The sequence below is a fragment of the Montipora capricornis genome, chromosome 9 (genome assembly GCF_036669925.1).
Source record: "Montipora capricornis isolate CH-2021 chromosome 9, ASM3666992v2, whole genome shotgun sequence".
Lineage (NCBI taxonomy): Eukaryota > Metazoa > Cnidaria > Anthozoa > Scleractinia > Acroporidae > Montipora > Montipora capricornis.
This window is the reverse complement of record NC_090891.1, coordinates 25,383,744-25,401,162: the sequence shown is the minus strand read 5'-3', so window position 1 is coordinate 25,401,162 and position 17,419 is coordinate 25,383,744. Positions and strand designations below refer to the sequence as shown.

General features: G+C 39.5%; 2 protein-coding genes across 2 annotated transcripts; one reads left to right on the top strand and one right to left on the bottom strand.

Annotated features, from left to right (window-relative positions):
- Positions 1-5,375: 5,375 nt before the first annotated feature.
- On the bottom strand, positions 5,376-16,806 carry LOC138017464 (receptor-type tyrosine-protein phosphatase mu-like). Its single transcript, XM_068864545.1, has 6 exons — positions 16,693-16,806; positions 16,372-16,474; positions 14,385-14,649; positions 14,228-14,273; positions 13,430-13,550; positions 5,376-5,463 (listed from the first exon to the last, which is right to left on the bottom strand). The coding sequence occupies exons 1-6, from the start codon at positions 16,715-16,717 to the stop codon at positions 5,376-5,378; spliced, it is 648 nt and encodes a 215-aa protein (XP_068720646.1). The 5' UTR covers positions 16,718-16,806.
- On the top strand, positions 7,644-8,953 carry LOC138016970 (uncharacterized). Its single transcript, XM_068864159.1, has one exon. It carries the CDS (start codon positions 7,644-7,646, stop codon positions 8,883-8,885), a length of 1,242 nt encoding a protein of 413 aa, XP_068720260.1. The 3' UTR covers positions 8,886-8,953.
- Positions 16,807-17,419: the final 613 nt, after the last annotated feature.

Genomic DNA, 17,419 nt, shown 5'->3' with positions numbered 1-17,419 from the left:
TGAGGTCATTTGAACACCCCGCTCAACAACACCTCAACAAACACTCAACATGCTGAGAGCTTGTACAGTGGACAAATCCAGTGCATTTGCACGCGGCTTTATTTCTTTGACAGCCTGAGACAAAAGAGAATTAATAAAGCCTGTTTGTCCAACAGATCTGAATTTTGAACTAAATTGAAAGACATTTATAGAAATCTTCCTGGCAGAATAATAGATCTTCACAAGACATTTACTCTCGGGTGGTATAATTGCCTTGAAGATGTCTTGATATTTATATATAACACAAGTCTACCTCGTTAAAAATTCATGTCGTTCGAACAGTGCTACGTTACATGAAAATGTAAGTAAGTTTGATTTCTTTATCAGCAACATGCATTAATTTCCGAAAATACAAACCGCTTGTACAGCTCAACTAATATATTGATTTAGCCAAGCCTAAAAGCGGAGCTCCCTGGTTATTTATTCTTACTGAAAGTAAGTGAAAAAAGAGGTTTTCGAATTGTCCGCGTTTTCGTGTTTCCGATTACTGCTTAATTAAATCATTTCCTTCGCTTTCTTCTGTAGACAAATTCATTGCTTAACTAGTGAATTCCCGGTAAATTTCACGCAAAAAACCGATATCGCATGAATCACGAAGCAATGAGTGCGATATCTGTTTTTCAAGCGATTTTTACTTTGGAATTCACCAGTTTGGCAATGAATTTTTCTCGAATCACATGAGTTTTAAAAGAAAAGAAGCACACCCTCAGCGAGCGAATGGAAAAGGAAAAAAGCAATTTCAGAGTCAACTGTCAATAGCCAGCGAATCACGCTAAAACTAGTAATAGCTATCGCTAAGTGCCAACAAAACAGTCAATATAATACATAGTTTGCAGATTTGTATCAGAGTTCCAAAATACCCAACAGTAGTTGTAATTTTTTTATTCGAAAGTACTGCAACTCAACTTATCTAGTTAACAATAATACAATAATTCAAATTGCACACTTTCTCCAGCAACAATGTAGATGTCAACGTGTTTTGCAATAATATGGAAAGTAGTGCTGTAATTTTCCAACGGCCGTAATTTTAGCAGGAATATACAATAATTAAGTTGAATAAAATCAGTGCCGTGTAAAAAATCCCCAAGGCGTTTTAAGACGTTTCAGTGTGAAACTCTCTCGCACATGAAAGTTGTTTCACTTGAATAATTTTTATTTTGCAACATACAGCCATAAATTATAAGTCAAATTGATCGTTGAATTGTGTACTTTACAGACAACACATTTCCTTTGAAAATTAAATTAAACCGTTCACAACCAAATGATTACAAAACAACAAAGAAACTGCTCTACTCGCGAGCCGAAATCTGAAATTGACAACAGCGGCCGCGATAAGGACACGTGCGCCGGTTTAGTTTTGAGCTCGTTTACTCAATGTAGAACACGATGGTTCAAAAACAAATATTAAAGAACACTCAAAGCAAGTGTACACAACAAAATGGTCAGGGAAATGGGAAAAATGTGTTTTCACTTCCCTCCGAACACAAGATCATCAATAGTCGCGCGCGTCATGCAAGTTTGTCTAATGACATCACATATCAAAACACGCGCTTTCATTGGTCCCTACTAAAATTTCCAGGGAACCTTACATTACACTTTTCCCAGCACGATCGAGAATTTTTCTGACTGCTGCAATACTTCGCGTGAAATTAAGCTGGCCGCCTCGCAAGCCTCGCCCCATTCGCTCGGCTTGCTCGTTGGCAACTAAAAACCGTCGGGGACCTTTGTCAGTTCAAGGTCAAAAAAAAGTTTTACTGATGTACTTTCATTGACATTTTGAGGTATTTCGTTGAAACACGCAAGCTTGGCTTGGAAAAAGAATCGGCAAAATACGGCAAACTAGAAAGGACAAACTTCAAACAGCATCCGCTCCAGCAAATTACCTGTAGGAGCTTTAAACAAACTTCTGAAAATACAAGCTAGTGATATTTCTCCCTAATTTTACGAGAACTCATTGCGATTACGTGTTCATAACAGATTCGATACAGGGACCTACAGGTCAGCAAAGACCTCATACATGTTGACCGACAAAGAAAGGGCTTGACTTTGGGATGAGCGCACGAGCTTACTGAATGAATGGACACTTCAAAGCTAAGAAAAAACCAAGCTTAATGTACAGTCCCAGATTCTTCGAAACCTCAGGCCTCGTTGTAATTGAGTCCCACATGCTTTAATTTTGTCCTGTTTTTGTTTATCTTTTTTACTGACTTCTTTGCATGCAAAAGATACTAAGGTGTGGTATTGTTTCTTTACATGTACGAAGTATTTTTTCGTATTTAAGAGATCAAAAGGCAACTTTCTGTTTTTTGCAAGAAACTTATTCAAATTCAAATGACGAAGTGCTATGGAAAGCTGAATGGGGAGGTGACATCGTGTTTTCTCACTCTTGTCATAGCAGAGGCGTCTGTATTTTAACTCCAAAAGTGAAAGGAAAAATAGAGTTGCTATTTCAGGACAACTGTGGGAGAAAAGTCTTGATTACCTCACAAATAAACGGTCTAAAGGTATCTCTTTGTAATCTATATGCCCCAAACAATTCAGTAGATCACTGGCTTCGGTTCCTGCAGGAATTAAACTGTTGTTTAATAGACAAAGCGGACATTACAACACTAATAGTTAGAGGCGACTGGAATTGTGCTCTTACGAGAAAAGGTGGTGGAGCCCCGTGGAAACCAACCACATACTGTAACTCCCTGTTGATTACGATGGACATTTTCGACCTTATGGATATTCAAAGAATTCGTCATCCAAATGCGAAGAAATTCTCCTACGTGTCAAAGGCACTCAAGATGAGATCACGAATAGAGTTTTTTCTAATTTCCAAAAAAATTGAAAAACTTTGCAAGAAAGGTCGACATACAACCCTCTATCGCACCGGATCACATTTAATATACCTGTTGTTGGCATGGACAAAAGGAAATCCCAGAGGACCAGGGTTGTGGAAATTTAATAATTCTTTATTAACTGAAGAGTATAGCGCTAAAATTCGTGAATTGTACCCAACGTTCCGCCAAAAACTCTCTTATGTTGAAGATAAGCGACTTTTCTGGGAAATGCTCAAGATGGAAATCCGGAATGTTACAATCTCCTTTGACAAAGGAAAGGCGAGTTTGGTTAGAAAACATGAAAGAGAAATTAAGGAGCGAATGGATAAGCTGGATAAAAAAATATGTAACAGCGCTGATTTGAATAACGTGGATCAAGAACTAAATGAATATGACGAGCTTAAGAACGAACTTAAACTAATCTATGAAGTGAAAAGTAAAGCGACTATATTTAGAGCTAAGTGTTACTGGGTTGAAAACGCAGAGAAAGCCACCAAGCATTTTTTCAACCTAGAAAAAAAGAAAAGTGGGTTTACGGTTGAGTTTCATAAACACTTCTTCGATTTGGTGGGGTATGATCTTTTTGAAGGCCTTAATGCAGCCTACGATATTGGGCAACTGTCAATTTCTCAGCGCACAGGTGTGATCACTCTAAAAGAAACTAAACGTGACGGTCATTGAATTTTACAAATTTCAACATGGTCTATCTAAAATATTTGCCTTAGCATTGCCACATGTTGCCAGTGCATTAAAATTCAAGACCACAGAGAAAAAACACAAGCACATACAGAGAGGGACTTCTCAAGGAAAAGAAATATCTTTTGGAAGGACTAGTACTTACTTTTTTTTTTCTTTTGAAAGCATCGAGTGTCGGCGCTCGCAGCGCTCTTTTCGTCACGTGGAGAACTGACTACGGCAGATTTCTTTGGTAAATGACAGGAAATATAAAGTTGATGGTCCCGTAACGCAGGAACACAAGAAATATCAATGAATAAATTAATAGAGTTATTCCACATCAAATGAACTTACCTTTCCGCGTTTTTTCATTTCACCACGGACAACAAATACCCAGCGCAGCTTTGACGTTTGTGACTTGATGTTTGGGACGTGTGACGCCATTTTTTGGAAATCACTTACGGTCAACGTCCGTGTTGAGAAAATACGTCTTGTGCTTAACCTCTCTAATTAGCTAATGTGCAGTGTAGTGCGTTGTAGTGTAGTGCGGTATGTTGTAAAATAGGGTTGTAATGTGGAGTATTGGGTTAAAAAATAAGTTGTCCATAAAAATGATAAAAAAATAAATGAATAAATGAATTCTCGTAGATAAATTGCTTACAAGACAGAAAGCAGAAAAAGAAATCGAATAGAGTGTAAAATCGTCCTTATACAAAAACACAAGCAATAAAAGGAGCAGTGGATGACCTTGGTTGGACTCGTAGAGGATCTATCTAATTTTGTGGAATGAGGAAAGCTTGTCGTTAACCCGTCGGCACCAGTTTTTGAGATTAGTTTTTTCTTGTTTCTAAGATTCATTAAGTCATTTTTATCTCGCTGGAAAAATCTTTTACGACCGAATTTCGAGGTCAGTCGAGATTCTAGTATTACCCTTTAGACAAATGAGCCGTATATGAGATCAGAATGACTAAGAAAAGGAGTCTATTCTTTCAAAGTGCATTATTGTGTAATTCTATTAGAAGTGGATTGGCCAAAAAATAATAATTGACTTACCTCGCTGTGGCTGCTCAGTACAGGGGCGGAAAGATCATGTGAAGAACAAATAAAGATGAATAGACAGTGTTCTTTGAAGACTGGCATTATTAGACCAAGTAAACATGACTTTGTGCTGAAGAGAAGGGCTGGTAATCGTTATGACAACGAACGAAATCTCGAATTCTTTAGGCCTACTACTACTACTACCACCACCACTACTACTAATACTACTACTACAGGCCAATTTCGGATTAGTTGTGTTCACAATCACCACAACAACGACAACCCCTAGGAAATACAGTTTGAACACAAAAGAAACGCAATAAAGGAAAAAGAAGGACAAGATTGAAAGGTAATGCTTTCTGGCAATCCACCAGGTTTTAAAATTGTTTATCCAAGTCAGCAAATTGACATTCTGATCAATTACTTTCCACCATCAAACGATTTACTTAAGTTTAGAACAATTACTGACTAAGGGTATCAACTATAAATTGCCTATTGTATGTCAGGACCTTGTTCTTAGACCTCATTCGCACATACTGTACATATACAAACGCATGTGAATGTTTTCCCAATGCAGATTGGGTGACAATACTCAAGTGGGTATTTGCTTTCAGAGTCGGACATATTCAAGTTCCCACACTCTCTTCAGTCACACGATCTCTATTGCGAAAAAAAAAAGGTAAATTCTAAAGCGAAGGTAGCAAAAATTTGCGCCCTCTGAGATCAAAACCTCAGTGAAAGACTAATGATTTAACACAAGAAAGCAAGAAAATGGATAAAATAAAATGGATAAGGGCGCTACTCACTTTGCCGTTTCAATTCAAAGTCACGCCGGTTCCGTTTATGACTTTCGACATCAAGGTTTGCATTCCTTTCTCTTTTATTCCTGTAAGCAAGGATAAAAATAACCCTTGAAGTCAATTCAGTTCACTTTATTATTTTTGCCATAAAATAATAAATGTGTACATTATTTTTCTTTTTTTCACATTTAGAGGCAGGGCTTTAAATCTTATGTAAAGGGCTACTTCAAAATACAAAGGAAAGGAAAGGAACTTTATTTAAGTGTCTAGTCGTTCTAGCGCTGGACCGCTAACTGGGGACACGGTAAACTGAATTAACGCAAATCAAGTCAAATGTTAGTTTTTGAAGAGAGGGGAAAACCGGAGTACCCGGAGAAAAACTTCTCGGTGCAGAGTAGAGAACCAATAAACTCAACTCACATATGACGCCGAGTCTGGGAATCGAACCCGGGCCACAAGTGGAAGGTGAGTGCTCTCACCTCTGCGCCATCCCTGCACCCCAAAAGGTGCAGCAGGTGATAAGAGACAAACAAAACAATACGACAACAATAACAATAAGTAGTCCTTTGTGGAAGGTAAAGTTTTGTTAACTTTTAAACATCAGATCAAAGGTAAGTTATTGGTAAGAAGTGAAAACCGGAATAGTCGCAGAAGTCGGAGAGTAGAGAACCAACTAACTCAACCCACGTGAAGTTGGGTCCGGGAATCGATCGCGGGCCACACTGGTGGAAAGCGAGTGCTCTTACCACTGTGTCGACCACGCTACTCGAAAGGGTATCAAACCTATGCGTTATAAGGTAAGTCACAAGGCTGTCCAAATATGAAACGAAAGGGAGGTAACACACTCGGGGGAAAGTAACCGACGGAAGTTGACAATAGACCATTCGACCGTTTTGCTTGAATTTCCTGATTGATAGAAAATCTTCAATCAACTAGACGAGCCAACCATGCCTTTTCTACCAGATATAGGGTGGATCAAAGAGCAAACTATTCAAAAACGACAGTTTCACCGAGATATAATCTAAGAGATCTATTTAAGAGTGAAGGGGGTAGCTTCTAAAGAAACTGTGGTGCTGCGTCGGTGGGGAAGTAGTATACAAAAATTTGGTTTTATCAACGGAGTTGATAAATGTAAATTGGCCACCGTTCAGAGATTCTAAAAGCTGACGTTTCGAGCGTTAGTACTTTGTCAGAGCGAATCGAGGAATTATGGGTTACGTGTAGTTTTTATAGTAGAGTGGGAGCTACGCTATTGGTGGTAACATGGCAACGTGAAAAATAGGAATATATTAGTTAAATGAAAAGCGTTCGTTAATACCATGAGGATTAAGGGTGCCGATTTGGAAGATGAATTTTTGTTCTAGATTCTTGCGGCTTTCCGTCTTACTTAGATGTAGGGAAAGGCCGCAGATAGCCATGTGTTTTTTGGAATGGTTAGGGAGACTAAAATGACGAGCGACTGGCAAGAGATTATAAAGGTAAGAGAAGTAATCCCTCATACTGGCCCTATTCCCATCGTAATCCCTCTTAGGTTATTTTTAGATGATATCAATTTTCCCGCGGATAATGTTACCGCGCGCGTTACGTGGAAGTTTCGTGAAGGAGGGAAAGTGCAGCAAATCACTCTGTACGATGCCACTCTGCGTTTTCAAAATTGAGTTTCATGGCCTGATAAAATTCATTGTTGCAAGATACAGGTTTCAAACATACATCCTTGGAATTGCTTAACTGCCTAGTTTACAGTGATAACAATTTGAAGAATTTCCAATCTATCAAACCGTGTTAAATAATTTTGACAGATGCAGATATGTTTACCTTGGTTGCATTGCGTTACTTGTCCATTTTAGTGCGCACTTTCTCATCGTCTATTATATTCTGTCGCTTACAAAACTCGTCCCTGTCAAGGTACAGTTTGCAATCATATATCATGGAAATCGGTTAACTGTATATTAATTCACTCTGATACCAATTTTACGATTGTCTAGTGTAGGAAACCGTGTTAAATAATTTTGTAAGAGGGAGCTATATTTTACGCGTGCGTTGCAAAATTGACTTCAATCCGATATTACAGTTGTGTGGTACTGTTTGAAAGCGTTAGCTGTCTAAGTCACCTATCGTGACTTGCATTGGCTCTGCACTTTACAACACTTCTAAATTCCTCACCGACATCCTTGCACCGATCCAAAATCGTGATGGGTTCTCAGTTGCTAATTCACAGGAGTTCTCTAACGAAATAGCCGACGTTAACATCCAAGATGATGAAACCATGGTTTCCTTTGATGTGGTGTCTCTATTCACCGCCATCCCTGTCGACAAAGCTTGCGATTATATCAGGAAGAAATTAGAGGACGATTTGTCTCTCCATTCCAGAACCAACCTAGACATCGAGGACATAATTTCCTTATTGAATTTTGTGCTGTCCAATAACTTCTTCGTTTACAATGACACCATTTACAAACAAATCCACGGTTGTGCTATGGGTAGCCCCGTCAGCCCTGTAGTAGCCAACCTATGCATGGAAGAAATCGAAAAAACAGCAATCAACACGACTACTGTCTCGCCGAAATTTTGGAAGCGGTATGTAGACGACAGTTTCTGCATTATTAAGAGCGACGCTGTTGCCTCCTTTCACAATTCATTGAACTCAATCGATCAGCATATTTCTTTCACCATCGAACACGCGTCCAACGGCCAACTACCCTTTCTTGACACCCTCATTTCGCGCGATAACGGAAAACTTTTGGTCGACATCTACCGCAAACCCACGCATACGGATAGATATCTCGACTTCCATTCACACCATGACAGGAAACATAAAATCAGCACCGCTGAGACACTCCTGCATCGAGCTTTGAATCTCCCCAACACACAAGTTGGAAAGACCCGTGAAACTGCTCGTGTCTGCGCCGCTTTACACTCCAACGGCTATCCCAAAAAAATCGCTGCTGATGTTATAAGAAAGAAAGCGAGGCCTCCACCACCTACACCTACTCCAGAAGAGTTGGTTGGTATGTTTTTTAAATGGGTTGAGCCAACAAACCGACGCAACTTTGCAGTCCTTCCCTACATCAAAGGCATCACGGAACCTCTCACAAGAATCCTCAAGGAACACGACATCCAAGTCACTAGCAGACCAGTTAAAACTTTACAGCAGCATTTCCCTATCCCTAAGTTTCGACCTGCCGAAGACGACCAGTGCAATGTCATCTATAAAATTCCATGCGCATCTTGCCCGTGGAGCTACATTGGCGAAACTAAAAGATCCTTTACTACTAGGAGAAAGGAACATATGAGGAACTTAAAGCATTGTACTAAAGGCTCAAATGTCGCAAAACACGCGTGGACTTTTAATCATGATATTGACTTTAACAATTCTAAAATCATTGACAAAGCGAACAACCGGAGCAGAAAGACATTGGAGTCATGGCACACGGCAAAAACTGTAGGGGCAGACAACAATTCGTGCCCGCTCCCAAGACAATATCACATTCTCTTAAAGAAACACTAATTTTCTTAGCATTTTAAACATTCTTTCCACTACATGCTTTATCCTTTAATTTATGCGAATTTTTCGTTATATTTAAATTTCTTTCGCTTTTAGGCTTCACACATTTTTATCCGTTGAAGGCAGCAGTTCAGTCTGTCGAAAGCTCATAGTTTTTTCAAAACTTTTTACCAGAGAACGATTTTTCCTTTTTTCTTGATATATTACCTGTTGACTGTAGTCTGCGAATTGCCAATGTTTACAAAATTCTGTCGCTTATAAAACTCGATCCTTTCAAGATACAGGTTTCAAACATCCATAACTGAAATCGCTTAATTGTCTAGTTTTCAATGATACCACATTCAAGGTTGTGCCATATACGAAACCGTGTTAAATCTTTTTTTAAGGAGACAGCTATATTTAACATACGTGCTTTGCAAATTCACTTGAATCCGATAACACGGGTTCAAAAATTTTTATCGGACGCTTGATTCAAGTTTTCCTTTCATGTTTGGTACTGTTGTAGAGCTCTATATGTCATCATATTTTAATCCCGCAAAGGAAACCGAGAATGCGTTTATTAAGGACGTTCGCGCCAAAATCTTCCTACGGTGAGATTTTCTTCATTTCTCGCCTAGAGTTAGATCATAAAGTACTTACTCCAAAAATATAAAAAAAATAGGGGGTCACCGACTTTGTTTCGGAGAAAATGGCAGTGGAAAAATACCTTAATTTCGATAAATCTGTCATAATAACGAAAGGTAGCCTCATCTGCTCATCCATCGAAAATCCTAAAAATGAACTGTTAGAGTGAAGGTTTCCGTGCATAGGTTTTTAGGGGTGGGATTTTAAGATAATTTCATGCCGCTAGGGATGTCGTAAACAGTAGAGTTCATCCTGGACGAGCGTTTTCGTAACCTCTACCGTTGCAACCACTACCGGAATTCGATGGCACGAGGAAAGAAAATTTAAAAAAAAGATAACTTCTTACGGTGAGATTTTTTTCATTTTATCATATTTTGTAGATAGTAAGTAGAGTAAGTGATTCATGATTTAAAAAATAGGGGTCACCGATGATCCAAGGGAGTAAAATCGATGTGATTTTACGAAGCTCTTGGAAAACTTCGTTTGTCACGTTTTTGCGTGACCTGTCGGGGAAGGACTGGAACCCAAGAGAGGCTCGATCGTTGCAGGGATGAAAGGTTTTTACCCCAAAACAAAGCTTTCTCGAGCACAGCAACGAAGTTTTAAGCAGTCGTCATCTTCATTTGGTTAGTGTTTTGTATAATATTTCTCCATTGCCGTCATGCTCGTTTTCTGGAGTGTGGTTTTTGTGAAATTTCATCGCTTGTTTTTTCCACGCAGGTCCGCACTATTCAAGCCGACGAGGACGAAAATACTGCTCTATTTTCACGAAAGTAAAGGATAAGAACTTCAAAAACATACATTCATTTTGAACTTAAGTTCGTAGGGTAATAAAAACATTAAAAAAAGAAACAGCCCCATTAAATTTACGCAACGGTTCGTCCTCCAGTTTTCCAAACTTTCAGCCATTACTCGATCAGCAGCTACCTTTAGAACTACCTTTTAAAGAGCTTTTTCCATCCTCCCGCTCACTTCTCTTTAACGTTTCATGATGATTCGGAAATCAATGTGCCATTCTTTTGCCGGCCTGGAATTTTATTGCCCGGCGTTTTTGTCGCCATGTTATTTTAACTAATGCTTGAACAATATTTATGAAAGTCAAGGAGACTAGTGCACGACTGATAAAAACAACGCGAACATCAGTCGTGCAGTAGTCTACTTGACTTTCCTAAATATTTTTAATCAATTTTCACTGATCACGATCTTCTCTTATCCAACGCTGTGCAAGACTTATCGTCCACGGTTTCTGCAAAGGTTTTCAAACCTCAACTTCACTAATGCTCGAAGTAATGCGTGACATATTACAGTCGCGTTACCTGCGCAGTTACGTTGCGCACAAACAATTAGCGCGAACGTCCTTAAAGTCAGAGAGATCGTACTTATCGACTATAGTCTGCCATTTGCCATTCTGTACAAAATCCTGTCGGTTACATAACTTGTTCCTTCCAAGATACAGGTTTCAAAACATAAGTCATTGTAATCGGTTAACTCTGTAGTCAACAAGTCACGTTCGTCCACAAAATGTATATACGCGTTTGTCTCAACTTCCTCCGCCATTTTTGTTTGATGGTAAATCGCGAACGACGCGAATCATTGCGTGGGAATTCGCTCAGCTGTCAACATTGGTAAAAATGAGGACATGTGATTGGCTATCAGTTAACCCTCGTGGGAATACCGGATCTCGCAGGAGATCTAAAAATAACTTAAGAGGGATTACGATGGGAATAGGGCCAGTATGAGGGATTACTTCTCTTACTTTCATAATCTCTTGCGACTGGCTTAGATGCATCTTTGTCATTCTTCTCAACATCGCGAAGGTGTTTGCGGAATCGGTCACCTAGTCGTCTACCTGTCTCGCCAATGTATAATTTATTGCATAACGTACAGGTTATGCAATAAATGACATTTGCGGAGGTACAAGTGACTATCCTGTCTCTGTGGTCAAAGCAGGCCATCACCGCGCTCAACAATTTGGTCGACAGTCATCACTACAAACGTCACGAAAAGATAAGAATGACAGAATTCCATTCACCCTCACTCTCCGTCCTCATACTCACGCGGTCAAAAGTATCATTCTTAATAATTTTAAATTACTCCAAAATGATCCCGAGACTGGTAGAATCTTTTCGGAACCTCCACTTATTTCATTCAAACGCGACAAACGCGACTCAAAACTAACGAGCAACCCGGCACTTTCAAATGCGCGCGCTCACGATGCAAAACTTGTCTTTTCATTGTTAACACCAGAAAGATATCGGGACCTAAGCGATCTGTTAAGATCACCGATCGTTTCACATGTACCTCCGCAAATGTCATTTATTGCATAACCTGTACGTTATGCAATAAATTATACATTGGCGAGACAGGTAGACGACTAGGTGACCGATTCCGCAAACACCTTGCGATGTTGAGAAGAATGAGAAAGATGCATCTAAGCCAGTCGCTCGTCATTTTAATCTCCCTAACCATTCCAAAAAACACATGGCTATCTGCGGCCTTTCCCTACATCTAGGCACGACGGAAAGTCGCAAGAATCTGGAACAAAAATTCATCTTCCAAATCGGCACCCTTAATCCTCACGGTGTTAACGAACGCTTTTCATTTAACTAATATATTCCTATTTTTCACGTTGCCATGTTACGACCAATAGCGTAGCTCCTACTCTACTATAAAAACTACACGTAACCCATAATTCCTCGATTCGCTCTGACGAAGGGCTAACGCCCGAAACGTCAGCTTTTAAAATCTCTGTACGGTGGCCAATTTACATTTATCAACTCCGTTGATAAACCAAATATTTGAGAGTGAGACAACCATTGCTTTCTTTCTACCAGATATAGGGTGGATCAAAGAGCAAACTATTTAAAAACGAAAGTTCTACCGAGGTACATTTAAGAGTGACACAACCAAAGCTTTCTCTCGAATGTTCAGAAAATCACGACGTCACCATCAACGCAGCGGCATTAAGCTTGAAATGGCCTAGAGCCATTTTCAAATGAGTGTCGTAAAACCAAAACCAAAGTAATTACTTCGGTCAGTCAGAAAGGACGGAGACAATCCGGTAAACCAATCAAAACTCGAAGTAATTACACGTAACCGACACAAGGCACAGGGAAATGTGCACGCGCGAGCCACGATTGGTTTTGGTTTCACTTCTGATTGGTTGAAAAAGTGGCGCGAGAACTTTGAACCAATCACTGAGTGAACTTAGAGCGGTTTTCAATTGAGTGTCGAAAGTAATTAGATAATTACTTTGGTTTATGATTACTTCACTCAGTGATTGGTTCAAAGTTCTCGCGCCATTTTTTAAACCAATCAGAAGTGCAACCAAAACCAATCGTGGCTCACGCGTGCACATTTTCCCGCGCTTGTGTCGGCTACGTGTAATTACTTCGAGTTTTGATTGGTTTGCTGGATTTTCTCATTCCTTTTTGATTGGCCAAAGTAATTACTTTGGTTTTGGTTTTACGACACTCAATTGAAACTCGCTCTATTAGAACCCAAAGCAATTTGATAATTACTTTCGACTCTCAACTGAAAACCGCTCTATTAGTGCTGTTGTAATATTACTCTATTCTGCGCTTCGCGTAAGAATGAGTTAAATTAGAAAACTTACAACAACAACGACCGCGTGAACGTCACCTCAAAATACACAAATTCTTTGTGTTTGAACCGTTTTAAGAGGACCAAACTGTGGCAGTTTCCCGGGAATAAAAGTGGCCTGGACGGCATTTCAATTAGTAGAAAGGAGGGAAGAAATTGAAAAGAAATGTATTAAAATTTAAAATGTGCAGAGCGTGCACTGAAACCTATGGTTTTTGCTCATGAGAAAAGGTGCATTCGGTTTTGTGCCGTTTTCATTATTTGTGTGCCTGTCTTTGTTATTGCCCGGCCTGCAAAAAAGTGATCCATCACCAAATTACCTTTTATAAAGCCAAATTCCAATGATGGCGATAACAATAAGCACCAAGGCTCCCAAAATACCGGCAATTATACCAACGGGATCGTCAGCGTCGGTCTTCTCGCGTGGTGCAAGCTTAACCTCTGAAAAATACCAAACAATTTCTGAGTGGAAAAATATTCCTCTCTGTTGCTCTTTCACATTCATAAAGCTTGCAATCAAGAGAAATGCAATTCATTTAAATATTCTATTTTCCTCAGCTCGAACCTGCCGCATAATTCCTTCCAGTCGTAAGACCGGCATTTTTGGGGTGCTTGATAAATGATGTCAATCCGATATCAAATAATACAAATTTGCTGGACGACCTATATCATATCATGTCAAATTGGATTCAGATGGAATTGTAATTACTTGCCTCCGTGAGGGCTCTCCAGTGTTTCGTGGAAACCAAATCATACTTGCGGCTAACTCGAGAGAAGGGTGGGACAGGAATCTCAAGCAAACAATGACCAATAGACCTAATCGGCTAACTCAATGTTGTACCCAATTCAAACCCTTTGGGAATAAAACGTTTTGTTCCAGGTACTTCCATATTATTTAAATATGAATGCTACATTATCATGCAAATACAATACACAAAGAATCTTAATCCCGGGAGAATTTGAATTGGGTACAACATTGAGTTAGCCGATTAGGTCTATTAAATATATTAGCGACAGAAAATTTCAAACCAGCAACGAAACAACAGGACGAAGTTCTGACTACATCACTGGCTGGATGTCCCGTGACTAATTAAGAACTACAACCTCACGTGACGTACCAGTGGGTGGTAAGCTTATTTCAGTTGGCGATCCATACAAAAATCTCTGTCAAGACAAAAAAACAAAAAAAACAAAAACATTCAAAATAAGGCACCAACAAAACACTTCCTGCATTAAAAATGATTTAACCTCAACTCACATCCGTGGCTTTCTTACCCCGTTATTCTCAGTCACTCCTCTTATGTACGCCTTGTACCTTGTCCCTGGTTCCAATCGAACATTTTCGTAACCTTCGTAAGTCTTTCCGTCGCCTAAAACAAATACTTTACTAGTGCTCAGTGCATCCCGCGATAAACTTGCAGCCATGTAAAATTTGTCTCCCCTTCTCCTGGCTTCCTCGTAATTGGTAACATTGTCTGGTAAAATAGATGTCTGACGTTTGGTGACTTTTCCAGGAATTTCAACTATGACTTGATGAAAGCTATGAAAGAAAAGAGACACGACTTGTTACAAGGTTCATCGTATTCTTAGGTTTTACACAGAGCCAGTGAGGATGCTGTGTTGGCCCTCCTGGAAAACAAAAAGGAAATGATGTTCGTGTCCCAGGCAGATGCTTCAAAGAAAACGTCCCATGAAAATAAAGCAGCGACTACCTTAGTCTTAACGTTGGACGAAAATGCTACAAGACAACCAAGAAAACTCTCTCTTTAATTCGCCGAGTTTCAGTATTTCACAATCAAACTAAAACTTGAACATATCCTCACAATGAATACACACACTGAACTCTGACTGGAAAAAGGTACATCTGCTCACCCCTACTACCCGAACGTAGGCGCAGGCGCAGACGCACGCGCAAAGGCATTCACCCCCATTAAAAAACGGAAATGAGCGACAAAACTAAAGCATGATTATCTCTGTTTTGATTTGGGGTTGAAACAGAAGCTCACACCTACTTCAACCATATTGCGAGGAGTGTTCAGTGTGTGGAATAGACCATATTCGTATTCTCAGTATTGGACTGGAACTAGCTTGCAATGGAGGCTCATGTAGGGAAATCTTTTCAAATGCAAATACATTTTAATATATTCCCCCGCATTAGCCTCCATTGCGAGCTAGTTCCAGTCCAATACTGAGAATACGAAGACGGTCTATTAGTCGAATATACTTGCATGCACTCTTCTTAATGAATCAAACAAAGGACCAAGCCTCCTGAGTATTATCACATGATCTGTATTGGGAAAACAAAATGTACAAGCCGAAAAGGTCTAGTCATGCCCCTTAGAATCCAGAACAAATATAAGCACTTGAAAAAATATCACCTCCCTGTAAGAAATTTTAGTCAGCGACTTTAAAGGGGCTAGGTCACGCTATTTTAGGTAATTTTGTTTAATTTTGTTAATTATGAGCTCTAAACGTCAAATTGGCAGAGCATGAGTCTTTCATTTGCAAAATCACGGCCACATGCATAACAACTGAGAATGACTTTCCAGCTGTGTAAATGACATTTTGATATAGACTGATATAAATTTGAAAAAAGGTGGGCCGACGTTTTTCAAATTTACTCAAATTCAATCCTTTTCAATCCTCTCCAGTTTTGTCCATCCATGTCCCTTCTTGGCTCCCCTGTGTTTTGTTAGAGTTCTTCTATAGTTTTGAACAGTTATTTTGATATTTTAGTTAATTTAATGACCATTCGATCAGTGCTGAAATTGACTAAAATTGCGTGACCTAGCCCCTTTAAGATACTTTTCGATGGTTCCGAAACGTTCGCAAAATTTCTGATCGAGCCTATTTACCCTTACCCCTACTTAAAGATTTGGGCTCTCTTAAAAGATGTCAATTAAAAATTGCTAGATAAGGCCGAGTATGATATGAAGGTTTACACAGATATCAATATTACTCCTTCATAATTGAAGGAAAGCAAAAATGTTGGTGACAGTGAAGTATACACGAGTGTGCATCATGATATTTTCGGCTGTCAAAAAATTTATGGCTCGAAAGACGTATTACTGCGTGACATTTGACGTATCACAGCGTGACATTTTTCCTCCACTCTTTACTACTGTTGGATGACTAACATCATTATCAGTGGAGTAAAAACCTTGTTCTGTTGACTAGCTTGAGTTATATGAGGCAACAGGGCAACCAAAAGAGAAAGCAACAACTTGAATTAATACTAATTATTACCCATGTTTTAACTCACATCACTTTTCCATTGGTGTCGGATGCCGGCTGAATTGTAATGGTTATGGTGTGTAATGTGGTGGCCGTATAGTTAACCTGTGGTTCCGTTGGTGGAGGCGGAGCTGAAAATAAGCAGACTTCAATAGGCAACTACACATTTACTCCTGCGGATGTAACGTCAGCTTGAAATAGCCAATTACGGGTCCACTACAAGTTTGAGTTTTCTCTTGAAAATGATGAATGTGAAATACAATGAACGACAGAATCATAAACTGATTCCAAGTGCCTAATAGCACAGAACACCACAAATTATCTACTGCATTTTAGACAAAGAACTCACCGACGGCAGGTGTATTCACTACCATGTGTTCACTTTGGCTGCCTTCTCCTTTGATAGTAAATGCAGTAATATACACTGTAAACTCTGTCCCGGGATCAAGGTTTGCTTTCTTGATCACCGTAAAGAGTACATCCTCGGTAGTTGGTATTTCCAAGTTGCTTTGGAAGGCACCATCATACTCTCGTTTCCCTACGCAGTAAATCTTGGCCACAAACAAGAAAAAAAATCAGCAAAGAATCAAAATTAAAATAATTCGGTTTTTGTTAAGTGCTGAAAAAAACTATGGCAACTACCTTGGCCAAACACACCAGACGGAGGTGGTCAAATGAACCAATCACGTCAATACCTGTATAGCCAGAAATAACCGCTCAAGAATCAAACGGAATTGTTGTTTCTTTTGTCATATTCTTCAGGTAGTCCATTTTTTCGAAGTATTAGAATCGCCTGTTTTTCTTATTTGTTGTTGTTGTTGTTGCTCCATGACCTTTCTTTCTCTTTCTTGGGGGGCCACAATTAATGGGGACATCGTTTTTCAGTGAGTGATTAATTTGGACAAAAATTCTAGGGAGGAGAAGGAGGGGGGCAGCAAAAATGGATGAGACAATTCAACGTAAGGAAAGCCAGGAAATTCAAACAGGAATTTGGGGTCAAAGAGATCGTGCCCTTGATTTTACAGACATTTTGAGCAGCGGTACGTATTTTCGTACACTCCATTACTTTCTGGGTT

Coding starts and splice junctions, on each gene's coding strand:
- LOC138016970 (XM_068864159.1), top strand. CDS start 7,644: ATGGTTTCCTTTGATGTGGTGTCTCTATTCACCGCCATCCCTGTCGAC.
- LOC138017464 (XM_068864545.1), bottom strand. CDS start 16,717: ATGGTAGTGAATACACCTGCCGTCG. Junction 14,650..16,371: donor GACACCAATGGAAAAGTGAT/GTGAGTTAAAAC, acceptor TTTCTTTCATAG/CTTTCATCAAGTCATAGTTG. Junction 14,274..14,384: donor GAGTGACTGAGAATAACGGG/GTAAGAAAGCCA, acceptor TTGTCTTGACAG/AGATTTTTGTATGGATCGCC.